General features: G+C 39.7%; 1 protein-coding gene across 1 annotated transcript in view; it reads left to right on the plus strand.

The window, feature by feature from the left end:
* ST6GAL2 (ST6 beta-galactoside alpha-2,6-sialyltransferase 2) overlaps positions 1-15,290 on the plus strand; it is an 84,328-nt gene extending 69,038 nt beyond the window's left edge. Inside the window, exon 6 of the mRNA XM_030310293.1 lies at positions 10,416-15,290. Coding sequence (XP_030166153.1) covers positions 10,416-10,687 — 272 coding nt within the window. The 3' untranslated portion in view covers positions 10,688-15,290. The remainder of the gene's footprint in view (positions 1-10,415) is intronic.
* The last annotated feature ends 514 nt before the right edge of the window (positions 15,291-15,804 follow it).

Consider the following 15,804-nt stretch of genomic DNA (forward strand, 5'->3'; position numbering starts at 1 on the left):
TCTCTTTTATGATGAATTTATGGGGAAACCTGACAGGGGTGCTAGATTCCTATGAGACTGGCCTATTCCATACACTTAGATTTTCTTGCACTCGGACCACTTATTCAGAAATCTGGTTTGCAGTGTTGTGTTGGTCATGCTCAGAAATTCCTAATTTACCTCACATATGAATTATGGTCAAGTGTTAACTGGAATTGATGTAAGCCAGCATTTTTTTCTGTCACTTGCATTGTGTTGTTTATATCCATAGTTTATTTTGCCACGTGTTAAAAGGATCCATTCAGCAAGGAGAAAATTCTGTCATCCTGAACAATTTTGGACGTTACTTTGAATACTTCAGGTGAAAGCAAGATAATTTTAATCACAATTAAAATACGCGAACACACTATACCTGATCTGAAAACACATCAACTACAGCTAGACACGCAAAGTAGAATTTTACAGAGGAAGCCTCACTGATTTAGAATTTGTGGTACTCTGAACATGGGTTGTACTTTGCTCTGTATCCTGGCTTTGAAGCAAATAAATAAGTGTATCTATTGTTAGTATGCTGAGTCAGATAATGTGACATTTTATTAAGACCAGTTGAAATGCTTTTTAATTGGTTTGATAATTACATTGCATTATACAGTACTTAAAGACATGTAATTTGGCAAATGAATGCTCCTTGAGTCATGATTGCCCAGAAAAATGTGCACTTTTTTTTCCCCTTTAAATGAATCCCTAGTATGGACTCGTTTGTAAAAACTGGCCAAAGAAACTGAATGTTAATTGAATTATATTTACAGATTTTAAAAAGCTGGCCACGTGCCCATCTGATTGGCTTAGGAAAATACATTAAAATGTGTCTAAATATTGATCTGCCTATCTAAAAGTCTGGCTTCGTGTCAGGAGCAGGAAATTTTCATTGAGGCTTAATTGATGTACAATATTATATTAGTTTCAGATGTACAGCATGATGATTTGATATTTGTGTCTGTTGCCAAATGATCACCACAATAAGTTTAATTAACATCTGTCACCATATGTGGTTTACAGAGTTTTCTTCCTTGTGATGAGAACTTTTAAGATGGACTCTCTTAGCAACTTTCCAATATGCAATACAGTGTTGTTAACTATAGTCTCAATGCCATATGTCATATCCCATGACATACTTACTTTATAGCTGGAAGTTTGTACCTTTTGAGCCCCTTCACCTGTTTTGCCCACCCCTCACCACTGGCAGCCACCAATCTGTTTTCTGTATCTATAAAGGTATTTTTTTGTTCCTTGGGCTTTTTTTTATCCCACATATAAATGATATCATAAGGCATTTGTCTTTCTCTGTCTAACTTACTTCACTTAGCATAACACCTTCTAACTTACTTCACTTATCAATGCCTTCAAGGATTCTTTGTTAAGAGAAACAGAGTCCAGCAATGGACTCAGGTTATTTCTGTATCTTAGCTATTGTTAACATTGTGCTTCAGTAACATAAGGGTGCAGATATCTTTCCAGGTGGCTTTGTTTTCTTTGGATAAATACTGAGAAGTGGTATTACTGAGTGATATGGTAATTTCTATTTTTAATTTTCTGAGGAACCTCCATACTGTTTTCCACAGTGGCTGTACCAATTTACAATACTGCCAACACTGCACTAGGGTTTCTTTTCCTCCACATCCTTGCCAAACTCGTTATTTCTTATTGTTTTCATGATAGCCATTCTGAGAGGTGTGATGTAATATCTCCTTGTGGTTTTGATTTCCATTTCCCTGATAATTAGTGATTTTGTGCATCTTTTCATATACCTGTTGGTCATCTTTATGTTTTCTTTGGAAATCTATCCATTCAGTCTTCCGCCCATTTTTTAAATTGGATTGTTGGGTTTTTTGTTGTTGTTGTTGTTTTGTTTTGGGTTTTTTTTTTGTTTTTGTTTTTGTTTTTTTTGCCTGTGTTCTTTATATGTTTTGGATATTCACCCTTTCTCAGATATATGATTTGCAAATATTTTCTATTCAGTAGGCTATCTTTTCATTTTGTTGATGGTTTCCTTTGCTTTGAAGTTTTTAGTTTGACATAGTCCTACTTGTTTCTTTTTGTGTTCTTTTTTTTCTTTTCGTTTTTCTTTTTGCCTTTGTGTTTGTGGCAAATCCAAAAACTCATTGCCAAGATCCATGTTTAGGAGCTTAATATCTATGTGTTCTTCTAGGAGTTTCATGGTTACAGTTCAAGTATTTAATCTATTTTGAGTTATTTTTTGTGTATGGTATAAGATAGCAGTTTGATTTCATTTTTTGTGTGTTGCTGTCCAGTTTTCCCAGTGCCATTTATTGAAGAGACTGTCCTTTCCCCATTGTATGCTCTTGGCTTTTTTGTTGGAAATTAATTGACCATATATGTGTGTGGGTTTATTTCTGGGCTCTGTATTCTGTTCCATTGAGCTATGTGTCTGTTTTTATGCCAGTACCATACTGTCCTGATTACTGTACCTTTGTAACATAGTTTGAAATCAGGGATGGTAATGCCTTCAGCTCTGTTCTTTTTCAAGATTGCTTTGACTATTTGGGGTTTTTTTGTGGTTACACACAGATTTTAAAATTGTTTGTTCTATTTCTGTGGGGGGAAAATGCCATTGGGATTTTGATAGGGACTGCAATGAATTTGTAGATTGCTGTGGATAATATGGATATTTTAACAATATTAATTCTTCCAGTCCATGAGCATGGAATATCTTTCCATTTATTTGTGTTTTCTTCAGTTTCCTTCATCAGTATCCTACAGTTTTCAGTGTGCAGATCTTTCACCTCCTGAGTTAAGTTTATTCCTAGATATTTTATTCTTTATAGTGCAATTGTAAATGGGATTGTTACCTTAATTTTTCTTTCTGATAGTTTGTTATTAGTGTAGAAAAGCAAAACAGATTTTTGTACATTGATTTTCTATCCTTCAGCTTTGCTGAATCCATTTATTAGTTCTAATAGCTTTTGGGCTAGTTTTCAGAGTTTTCTATATATAGTGTCATGTCATCTGTAGAGTGACAGTTTCACTTCTTCCTTTTCTCTCCTTCTGTCCTTCTAACTTTGAATGCTTTTTTTTTCTTTGTCTTGCCTAATTGTTCTGGCTAGGAATTTCAATACTATGTTGGATAAAGTGGCACAAGTGGATATCCTTGTCTTGTTCTTGATCTGAGAGGGAAAACTTTCAGCTTTTCATCATTGGGTATGATGTTAGCTGAGGGCTGTTCAGGTATGGCCTTTATTATGTTGGGGTACAGTTCCTCTAAACCCACTTTGTCGAGAACTTTTATCATAAATGAGTGTTGAGTTTTGTCAAATGCTTTTCTGCCTCTACTGATATGATCATATGATTTTTCTCCTTCATTTTGTTAATGTGGGTCTATCACATTGATTGATTTACAGAAGCTGGACCATCCTTACATCCCTGGAACAGATCCCACTTGATTGTGGTGTATGATCCTTTTAATGTGTTGCTGAATTTGGTTTGTTGATATTTTGTTGAGTATGTTTGCATCTGTGCTCATCAGGGATATTGGCTGGTAATTTTCTTTTTTTGTGGTGTCCTTTTCTGTTTTTGGTATCTGTGTAATGCTGGCCTCATAAAATGAATTTGGAAATGTTCCCATCTCCTCTGTGTTTTTTGAAGAGTTTGAGAAGGATTGGTATTAATTCTTCTTTGAATGCTGGGTGAAAGCAGTAAAATTTTATTAGTGATGAAAGCAGTTACTTTTTGGTAGTCCATAAACAAAATACTTGACATAAAAGTTTAAGTGATTTTTTAAAAATTCTTTACTGAATAGCCTAGTATTAAATTATTTGTATCCTTTTTGATTTTTAGGTGATCCTGAGCAGTCCTAAGAAAGGAAATGAAAAAAAATACTAAAAACATTTTTAGCATAACCAGATGTGAATTTGCCATGTGAATTCTGGCATGGGGAATTGATTATGAAGTAACATGATACTGTGAATTTATCCATGTATGGTATCTTTGCAGAAAAGATTTAACCTGACAGGCCTGACTGCTGATATTTAGGAAGGCATGCCTGCAAAGCTGGCCCTTGGCTGGCATCTGGGATCTTTGATTTGGGAAGGTTCCCAACCTCAAAACTAATAAGAGTAATTCACCTTGCCTAGACTGTTCACGCAAGCACTATGGTTTATGCTGAACACCTGCTTTCATTCTGGGAGTCTGGAATTTTGCTATGTGCCAGGCAGAGACTGCCTGCATGACCAGTTCCCAGTTAAAACCTTGAGCACCAACTCTCTCAATAGCTTCCCTGATTGGCAGCATTTCACATGTGTTGCTAGGGGTATGAAGCAAACCCTGTGTGACTCCACTGGGAGTGGAAACTTGGCCTTAGTTTTTCCTGGAGTTTGGCCCACGTAAATTCTACTTTTGCTGTTTTTACCTTGTATCCTTTTGCTTTAATACATCATAGCAGAGTAGCACTATATACTGGGTCCTGTGGGTCCTCCTAGTGAATCAGCAAACCTGGGGAGGGGGTGAGTTGGGGGCTCTCAATGTGGCACTTTATTGGTGGTAATTCAGAGGAGAACCACGTGTTGTTGGTATTTACATTGTTTGTGAACAGTAGGGCTCAGCGTCACAACACTTGAGAAGCAATGCTGGTGGTAGTACTCAAACATTCTTTCTCAGTGCATCACGTAAGACTCTTTCTCCAAGTCATCCAAAGAATTGCCAGTTCTGGACTTGCTACCTGTTTTTATATTTAAAGGTTAGTTCTTTAACTTTCTTTTCTTAAAGAAACTTTCTCTTAATCCCCAATGATTAGCACTGTGCCCAGTTTAATAAATGTTGGATTTAACTGAAGAGGCCTCCGGCAGAATGTGAAGCCTTTGATCTTTCCTAGCCCCATCCCAGCCCTGCCTCCCTGCAGTGTCTACACCCACATCCCACAGTTCCCTAACACACATACTGAGAACTGTGCCAGGGCTATTATATAACTCCAAATATTGATGTCTACCTAGCTCCTTTTTGCAAAACAAGAAGAAATTTCATCTTTAGGATTTTATTTATGGCTAAGTACTCTTAACTGCTAGCATAACTATTGTATATATTTGACCACATTTAACAGTAATGATTTTTAGTATTTATTATATGAGAGAGTCAGAATCTAAACTCCCATCTGTGTGTAATCATGGCCCTAATAAATCGAAAAGTGGAGTATGCATATGCCAAATGAATTGACCATGCTGTCTGAAAAAAACTTTTGAATAATAAAAATATTCTCCAGCTTTGGTGCCATAAATCTTGTCCACCTTTCACGTGTAGCCAACAAATTGTAAATTGCTTTTCCCCTTCCTTTTGAAGGTGTTGCCATACCAGTTGTGATGTCAGTGCTATAGCTGGCTGACATTTAAACACTTAGGGCAGATTCTGCTATTGTTTAAGTTTTACGATGCTCTCAGCTCATGGTTCTAGAAAGCCACAAGTTCATATGAGTACACGTTGGGCTGGATAATTGCTCCTGTAAGTCTGTATCAGGTAAGGAAAGATCAGGAGGAATTGTGCAGGTAACTCAAGGCAAGAACCCACACTTTCTTAACCTCCACTCGCCTTCATTTTGTCTAAAATGAAGAACCAAGTTTCTGCATTTCTGAAGCTCTAGAAGTCATTTAATTATTTTTAATTTTTTTTAAGTTTATTTTTGAGAGGGGTGAGACGGGCAGAAAGAGAGGGAGACAGAGGATCCAAAGTGGGCTCTGGGCTTACAACAGAGAACCCTATGTGGGGCTCAAACTCATGAACCATGAGATCATGACCTGAGCTGAAACTGAACACTTAACTGACTGAGCCATCCAGGTACCCCTAGAAGTTATTTTTAAATATAAAGTATTTTTATATGAAAGTGCTAAAACGTACCTATTTACTTGCAGGGAAACCAAAAGTTCTTGCCCAGTCTTCTGACAAAATCTATATTGTATACCTAGCAAACGCATGATTTAAAATGTAATAACTAGCAGCAAGAGTAAAAATTTTCTCTGGGAAACTTCCTAGAGAAAAAAAATAATCTGATTCAAACATGTTAGTAGATGCTCTTTGAGCTGAAGACAATAGGAAGTACTTGAGAAACCACCCAAGGATCTTCTTACTTGGGTGTGGGTAGCAAACTCAACTCTAGATTTAATCTAATATGTGGAATGTCTAGCTACTGAAGAGACAGGATGGGCATCCCTGACAGAAGACGTTTTCAAAGAATATGTGTGTTAGACCAACATAATCCTCAAAGAATGGCCATCAGTGCATTGTAGGCAGACCGGCATTGGTCCAGAAACATTAGTCATTGGTCTACAAGTAGATCATCGTAGAAATTGACAGTATTTAGAAACTTCTGTAGTAACTTGACATAGCATGGCATCCAAATATGTGATAATTTTTCTAGTAAATCATTGTACTGTATTTTGTAGAAGTAATGGTCCGTGATAGATTGGACTTTTTTTAACAGCCTTTTGCCACACATAGTTTAGGAATGTTTATTAAAAATGCAGTTTCCTGGAGCTTCTGGGTGGCTCAGTTAGTTAAGTGTCTGACTTCATCTCAGGTCATGATCTTACAGTTCATGAGTTTGAGCCCCACGTCAGACTCTCTACTGTCAGTGCAGAGCCTGCTTCAGATCCTCTGTCTCCCTCTCTCTGCCCCTCCACGTGTTCCCCCCCTGCTCTCAAAAATAAATGAACTTTAAAGAAATTTTTTAAAATTTAATTTTATTTTAATTTACATCCAAATTAGTTAGCATATAGTGCAACAGTGGTTTCAGGAGTAGATTCCTTAATGCCCGTTACCCATTTAGCCCATTCCCCCCTCCCACAACCCCTCTGTTTGTTCTCCATATTTAAGAGTCTTTTATGTTTTGTCCCCCTCCCTGTTTTTATGTTATTTTTCTTTCCCTTCCCTTATGTTCATCTGTTTTGCCTCTTAAAGTCCTCATATGAGTGAAGTCATATGATATTTGTCTTTCTCTGACTAGTTTTGCTTAGCATAATACCCTCCAGTTCCATCCACATAATTGCAAATGGCAAGATTTCATTCTTTTTGATTGCTGAGTATACTCCATTGTGTGTGTGTGTGTGTGTGTGTGTGTACACATACCACATCTTCTTTATCCATTCATCCATCAATGGACATTTGGGCTCTTTCCATACTTTGGCTGTTGTTGATAGTGCTGCTATAAACATGGGGGTGCATGTGTCCTTTTGAAACAGCACACCTGTATCCCTTGGATAAATACCTAGTAGTGCAATTACTGGGTCGTAGGGTAGTTCTGTTTTTAGTTTTTTGAAGAACCTCCATACCGTTTTCCAGAGTGGCTGCACCAGCTCGCATTGCCACCAACAATGCAAAAGAGATCCTCTTTCTCCGCATCCTCGCCAACACTTGTTGTTGCCTGAGTTGTTAATGTTAGCCATTCTGACAGGTGTAAGGTGGTATCTCATTGTGGTTTTGATTTGTATTTCCCTGATGATGAGTGCTGTTGGGCATTCTTTCATGTGTCAGTTGGCCGTCTGGATGTCTTCTTTGGAGAAGTGTCTATTCATGTCTTTTGCCCATTTCTTCACTGGATTATTTGTTTTTTGAGTGTTGAGTTTGATAAGTTCTTTATAGATTTTGGATACTAACCCTTTATCTGATATGTCATTTGCAAATATCTTCTCCCATTCTGTCGGCTGCCTTTTAGTTTTGCTGATTGTTTCCTTCACTGTGCAGAAGCTTTTTTATTTTGATGAGGTCCCAGTAGTTCATTTTTGCTTTTGTTTCCTTTGCCTCCGGAGACATGTTGAGTAAGAAGCTGCTGCAGCCAAGATCAAGGAGATCTTTGCCTGCTTTCTCCTCAGGAATTTGATGACTTTCTGTCTTATGTTTAGGTCTTTCATCCATTTTGAGTTTATTTTTGTGTATGGTGTAAGAAAATGGTCCAGGTTCATTCTTCTGCATGTTGCTGTCCAGTTTTCCCAGCACCACTTGCTGAAGAGACTGTCTTTATTCCATTGGATATTCTTTCCTGCTTTGTCAAAGATTAGTTGGCCATAAGTTTGTGGGTCCATTTCTGGGTTCGCTATTCTGTTCCATTGATCTGAGTGTCTGTTTTTGTGCCATGAGGAAATTTTTTTAAAAATGCAGCTTCCTGGATCCCAACATACACTAGTGGCACCCAGATCTCTGGAAATGGGAACAAGTCTCAGGAACTGACATTTAGCATGCTGCCCTGGTCATTCTTTTTCATGCTGAAGTTTGAGAACTGCTTTAGAAGAGCCAATAACGTGGCTAAGACATTTAACTATGAGATTAACTTCTGAAAGCCATCCACTCTAACACTCTCATGACCAGAGTTGCAAAAGTGGCAACTCATACACATTTGACTACAGCCCTCAGGGAGGAGTTTCTTTTACTGGCTGACAACACAACCCAGGTAAACGGAGACTGGTCCAGTTCCATTGCTAGTTTTCGAGATGCCTTTGTGCATGACACCCTCAAAGGCTCTTCACTGCCATCTGCAGGAAAGTAGTTGTCATAATTGTATTAATGAAAGGCATCTAGGTATGCGAGGGATGCCAGGACCCTTCAATGCGGTTCCTTGTGCAAAGCTGGCATAGCCACGTACCGTGCCCAGGGGAGGGAGAGCAGCCAGCTTCCAGGTGTTGTGGTTCAAGAACTTGTTCCATAGCTCCTGATTAAAACACTGAAGCTGGAGCACCTGGGTGGTCAGTCAGTTAAGCATCTAACTTCTGCTCAGGTCACGGTCTTGTGGTTCGTGAGTTTGAGCCCCACATCTGGCTCTGTGCTCTCAGTGTAGAGCCCACTTCGGATCCTGTCTCTCTCTCTCTCAATCTCTCTCTCTCTCTCTCTCTCTCTCTCTCTCAAAAGCAAACATTAAAAAAATATATATTTTTGAAAAATGAAAACACTGAAGCCATTCTCAACTCCATAGACACAGGTCCTGTGACACTCCCTAATGAAGAACATACACATTGTTTGTTGCAGGTGTAAAGTAACCAGAAAAAAGGTGGGGGATTTAGTTCGCCCTGGGCACATGGCTTTCTCATTTGCAATGTGAGTTCCTTACAGATGATTTTATGAGGAGGGGGACAAAATGTTCCTAGAGCAGTAATTATCAGAGGGAGGGAGACTCCATTATCGCCTGTGCTGTATCTTCAGGTACTGATACCCGCTCTCCTCGGTGACTTCAGGAGGAAGGTTCTTGCCCTTAGCTCCACCTGAATCGCTGTCACCTTCGGCCTTCCCAAGGAAGGGGTCACAACCCGGCAGCAAGTCAGCCATGGGAGAGGAGGAAGAAGAAGTGGGTTGTGGGAGGAAAAGGGGAGGAACAGACCAGTAGCTTGAAGTTTTGACATAGCTCTTGAGAACAGTTTTGCTCTTGAGACTTTGAACAGAAGCACCTCCTTCTCTCTGTTAGGAATATCTTTTACTCTCAGCCACACTACTACGTCATGGCTCTCAAGTCATACCTTTACTGGCTTCTAAACAGGATGCCATTGTCACCTCCGGACCAGCATCCCTTTCTCCTGCTTCCCTGTCTCCCCTTGTCTGCCAGGCTGCCCCATAGGTGCAGGCCTCCCCTCCCTGAGCAACTCCTCTGAACCCCCAGACAACATTTGGCCCCTGCTCTCTTCTCTCCCAGTGGCCCTTATGCGTGAATTTCTCTGGCTGTAAGGGTTTTCATGGTTGATTAATTAGAAATATAACTGTCCTCTGCAGATAGATATTGCCTCTAACAGGAGCTAACTGTTGCCACCATCTTTTTTTTCATAAAGGATACCTCTTTCCTAAAAGGCATAAGCATATATATTTGCTTAAAGTTTAAAGGATGTGAACAAAGGTGGTGGTGGTGCTGGGAAAAGAAAGCCCCCTAGCCTAGGATGAGGTTTGATAGCACTCTATTTGCAACATAGGGAGATAATTTTGATATTATGAATCTTAAACTCTCTTTCCCAATTCCATCTCTTTCCATTCATATATTTTATAATCAAGAAGCTATTTTATAGTCCTTGTTTTTTTTTTAAACATGTGTTTGTTTGGAACGTAAGAGCCCTACTCTTGCAAATGAGAACAGAACCTGTCTGTGGACTGCAACACGTGAATTTGGAGAATGCAAACCTCACTCACTAGATTATGTCTTGTTAAGTACAGTAACTGCGCCTCCCACAATAATCCTATGAATCCTATGAATGTATAACAGTACCACATCTCAGGCCCCCACAGCCCCTGAGCCACAGACAGGCCACTTGCTGGAGGTTCTGACACTGCCACGGTAAAAGTAACAGGAAAACAAGCCCAGGGCAAGTGCCTGTTGCTACAGTCATTCCGTCCACCACGGCTCCAGAATATTCTCGCTCCCGCTCGGAGTTGTTCATTGGCTTCTAACTTTCTTTCCGCGGCAGGAATCCTCATCATGATGTCCATGTGCAGCGAAGTGCACGTGTATGAATACATCCCGTCCATCCGGCAGACGGAGCTGTGCCACTACCACGAGCTGTACTACGACGCGGCCTGCACGCTCGGCGCGTACCACCCGCTGCTCTACGAGAAGCTGCTGGTGCAGCGGCTGAACACGGGCGCCCAGGGGGACCTGCACCGCAAGGGGAAGGTGGTCCTGCCGGGGCTCCGGGCGGTGCGCTGCCCTGCGCCCAGGCGCGTCGGTCCGCACTCTTGAAGAGGGGCTCTTGAGAGCCCATGTGCAATAAGGTACTACTGTCTTACTCTGAGTCCCAGAAGAATACTTGAAGATATATTTTAGGCAATGTAGTCTTCAGTCTTTAGACTGTAATTTAGTGGTGGCCGCGAGAATTCCTCTTTTTCTAAGCCATTGAGTATTTATTACTACTTTGAATACAGAAATGGAGTTTAAAAGGAAAAAGCTCAAGAAAGATGCAAAAAAAAAAAAAAAAAAAGAAAAAAGCAAATGTGTGACGAATGGGTACTATACCTCCAGAAATGTTAGCCTTTTCTTATGCCGTGGGCACCCCTTATCAGGGTTGGTTTCAGCTACAGGTTTCTTTACATGATATACCTGATACTATGAAATGGTTTATACACCCTTGTCAAGGTACGGTATCTATAGCACCTAATGTGTCCCTTGTACATTCATTCGTTATTAAATACCCTAGAGTTTATGACGACCATCTGAATTATCACTCAGATGTGTTTAACAGCAGAATCCCCAGTATATGTTGAGAGATGCACATGTTCCCCAACTGTTGCATATTCCCCAGCTCCATTTCCCATTGCCCACTGAATTTTTGTTTTGTTTCTAAAACCATAAAGCATCCATCTCAAGCAGTCCAAGAAAAAGCCACTCCTGGAATAGCACTGCAAAGGAGACACTTTGTTTTCCTGCAGTATTTTCTTACTCTGGCAAGTAGACACAGAATCACTGGGCTGGCTGCAGGGTGGCCCGGGACCAGGGTGTTCCCAGCTCCAGCTTTTGCGCACTGTACCTCCTCAGCTGCCAGTTCTCACAGCCCTTACGCTGTTACACTCAAGACACTTGTGACCCCTTTGTCCGTGAGGAAGGGCTCCTTCCAATCTAGAAGGAGAATTTCGGAGCCTTCATTCTGTGCTTCTGGGGATGCACACCTGTCTCTTTCATGGGGATTTCTTTCAGGTCAATATCAGCTACTGGAAACCTAGCAGTGATGTTCTGGATTTTCACTAATTCTCCCTACAGACAGACAGTGAGGAACCCTGCCCCTGTTTTCACAGATATATTTTATCTCAGCAACACACAAGCCACATAATTAAGTAAAATTGTGTGAAAAGGTTGCTCTTTAACAAGAAGGAAAATACCTACATGCTTGAGAGGCAACAGCTCATAGAGGGGAGGAAGGTGTCACCCCAGTGCATTAACTGTATTCGGTTCTGTTTTCTTTTGGTTTTAATCTCAGCTTTTGTCACTGATACATTGAAAAACAGGTTTTTTTGCTATGAATGTAGTGAAACAGAAACATTTTGGAATACCTTAATTAAACATGCTATCTCTCTATATAACCGAAACATTTTTCAGCAGTACACATAAGACTTCTTTTCATTAAAAATCTGTTCTCCCTTGCAAGCGTGTAGATGTCAAGAGAGTTTTGTGGGAAAGTTTTTTTTTTTTTCTTTTTTCTTTTTTGTTCCAGGATTGGTTTTTTCCTGAGTGCTTTCAAAACTACTTTCTTGAGCAAGAATGGTTTATAGAAATTGACAGCTTCTGTTTGGTTAGGCTAACTCCCCAGAAATCAGGTTAGGTAATAGACATCTCCTATGGCTTATTATGACAGTGAAGTGTAGGAATAACTGAAAAGTTTTAATCATGACAGTATCCACTAAAAGCCTATTTTTAGAACTTTCTTTCTTGAACTATGAAAATAGATTCATAATTTTATCCTACACATTAGCTTATGTGTGAGCAGACATGGTCAAGCCACTTTTCTCTCTGGTTACCTGAAAGAGCCTAGTTTTGTCCCCATGTGGAATAAGGAGTTCAGTGACTGGATGCTGGTGAGGTAACTCTGATCACGGTGAGTGAGCAGTCCTCCTGTGGCCTTGGTTCTCCCTGGACCTTCCAGGCTCTGCCTTCAAATGCCCATGACATTGAAGTTCCTTTGATAGCCTTCCTGGTGGATTTCCTTCTGACCTTCTTTTTATCCAGGACAACCCCCTTCAGTGACATAAGAGCTTGGCTAAAGGAAAATTTGTCCGGGTCAATATAAATATTCAAGTTCAGAAGCCCCAGAAAACACTTCAAAGATTTTTAAATAGCATTTTGTTGTAACGCGTGTACTTTAAAAAGTCCTTTCAGTCTCACTGAGGTTACAAGAAAGACTGAAGAGCATAAAGGAAATTTAATTAAAATTTTTGAATTTATTATGGCCTTAAAGACTCTTGGGAATCAGGGTCTGTTAAACATTCAGAAAATGTGGTACACATATTAATATAGCATGGCTGGGCATTCTTCTGTTTGAAAGTTTAAATTGTTTAGCCTCTCAAAAATATCAGGCAGTTACAGTTAACATGATGACTGCATCTGGTATTAGCTAAATTGGTCCTAAGTGGTAGTATTTTGCCAGACATTGATTAAGTCCTTCTAGGCTACATTTACTGAACTGCAATAAACACACAGCTCTTCTGTGGAGTAGTTAACAATAAATGCTGTCCTATTACATTTCTCCCAGGCTCTGTCCCTTCTAAAATGCTCCATCCATTCTGGAAGGGACACTGATAAAATCCTTAAGGTGCAACCTGAAGCCATTATCTTCAATTGAAGATAATTTCAGGAGATCTTTGGTGGTGGTGTTTGTTATCACAAAGAAACAAATGTTGACCAAGAATGACAAGGCACCTTTATCTAGATTTTCCCAGACTAGTTTCCCCAGTTCCTCTACCAGGTATGAGGATGGGGTTTAATAGGTGTTGAAAGCTCACTGTCCCCAGGGAATACCAGTGCCAGCCCTGCGTACCTGACCTTCCCTCCAGCCCAAGTCCTTTTATCGGGAACTTTGTGCATAGGCCAAGAGGTGGTCAATTAAAAGTTGCATATATGCACCATGCAACATCAAGGGCATGTATTAAAATGAATATAAAATGTATTAAAAGTGAGGGACTTTTGCACATCTTCCAATTATTGGGTCTTTCCTTGTCTGCCTGTATGTAGAACTCTAGGAGCCCTGCGTCAGTCACAACTCTTCCGGTGTGTCCTGCCCTAGGTCTCTGAGCCAGACATTTAATCAATCCTGAACTCACCAGTAATAATCTGTCATTGTAGCCATAGTGTCTGGACAAAGCAATGCTGAAATAATCGTTAGCATTTTCAAAATTGGGAAATAAAAGTAACAGTTTGAAACTACCATGGGATTGCTCTGTTACGTGTTTATGAGCCAGTTCCTTCCAGTGGAACAGATTAATACCTTATGTTGTTAGCTGACCCTTCCGGGCAGGAACACGTACATCCACTGAATTAATTAGGTCTAGGTCCTTTCCGGCTGCATTAAGTGGGATCAGTCTCACGTGAGTAATGGCATATGATGGAAGCATTTTTTATGCACAAGTGACATGATTCAAGTTCTCTCTCCAGCCTGTCTTAGAGATCAACACACATTGCATGTTCAAGGCTGATAGGTAGAGTGACCTGGTCTCATTTCTGCTCAACTATGGGAAGAGGCAGAGAGGGAGGTAGGGAATTATCGAGAAATCCATGACAGGCCAAATAGTCTCTGAATATATTCTGATACTCTGTCACATTATCCGATTCGACTTCCCACTTTCTGATAGGTTAGAACTCTTTCTCAGTTGTGACAGCCAACGAAGGCAGCTACATTTAGAAGTTAACTGCTTAGGTAAAATGTGCCTGCATTCAAACTTGTTTCTTTTTATACTCTGGACATTTCCATTGTGAAAATATTCTGCATGTTCTTGTCACTTGGGCATTATTTACACAATTGGTAAATGAAAGGTATCTCTCTGTGAATTCAAGGATAAAATGTAAGTTCTGATTTTTGTTTTCTTAAATAAGTGAAGCCTTTTAGTAAGACGTAATAATCCAGCATACTCCTCTACAAGCTTGGAATGATAGAATTTAAAGAATTAAAGACATTGCTATAGTTCTTACTTTTGTTACAAAAGTGTGCATGTAGATATAGTTATATAATTGTATATATACGTATCTACACACATGTTGGTTTTATATTGTCTTTTTTCATCAAACTTTTCCTAAAACCTTTACAACCAATTTTATTTTAATTATGCAAACGCCAGTGTTTTAATAGAAAAACGTAAATGTTATATGTCCTTCTATTAAAAAAAAAAATTCGGTCTTCCCACACACTGATATTTTACACACCCTGGGTATGTTAAAAAGTATGGCAGAAATATTTAAAAGGCACTATGCAGGTAGAACCCTGAACACTGTGGCCTCATCAGAATGTGACGCTGAACATTGATGAGAAGGTTATTTATTATATAGCTCATGGCTTTTACAAGGTTAGGGGCAAAAGTGAATATTGGCTTCATGGAAAATAGTCTTCTTACCAGGTAGGTTTCACACAAATTAACTGCACTGATAGTGCTAACACCTAACATTTCTGATGCCGCACATCTTGTTCTACTCCAGATAAAACACGTATGACATTTTTCCAGTGGGAACCAGTGAACTTTTTTAACAGCTTTGGGAATTTTTTTGTATGATAATTTTTAAACTGGAATGTGTACCCTTCAAACTAATGAAGGCCTGAGGTTTTTCCAGGAGTCACATTTTAAAAGTGTTTGTATACATTTTAACACCTTTGATATTTTCTATTTTGGTTTTGTATATTTTTATGTATACACAGTGTACAGACTTTTTTCTTGTAAATAAAACATGTTTTCATTTGTCTAGAAGTTTCTGTGTTTTAATTTGTAACAGTCGCGGATACAAATGAGCGACCGGCAGAATCCCGAGCCATCCCTAGGAGAGGGCGGCACAAAGCCGAAATCTCATTAGAAACTTGTACACAAGGTAACAACAGCATGCCCTGGAACTGAGAGTAGGGCCACCCCTGGGGCCTCAGACCGGAAGCAGGGGCCGTCTTCATCCGAGGGGTAATTGTCAAATGCAAAGAACCACAGTGGCAAAAACAAGCAGGAAAGGTGTATTAGGCTCATGTATCTTTAGGTGGAGTTAGTAGCCCAGCGTTTTGGTTAATTTATCGCCTTGGGAGACTCTTCCTTAGCTTGACAGGGTTTCGGGTCTTAGAAAAAATATGTAAGTTATTAGTTATATATATGTAAAATACATGTAAGTTATTAGAGGGAAGG

The sequence above is a fragment of the Lynx canadensis genome, chromosome A3 (assembly GCF_007474595.2).
Source record: "Lynx canadensis isolate LIC74 chromosome A3, mLynCan4.pri.v2, whole genome shotgun sequence".
NCBI classification, from domain to species: Eukaryota; Metazoa; Chordata; class Mammalia; order Carnivora; family Felidae; genus Lynx; species Lynx canadensis.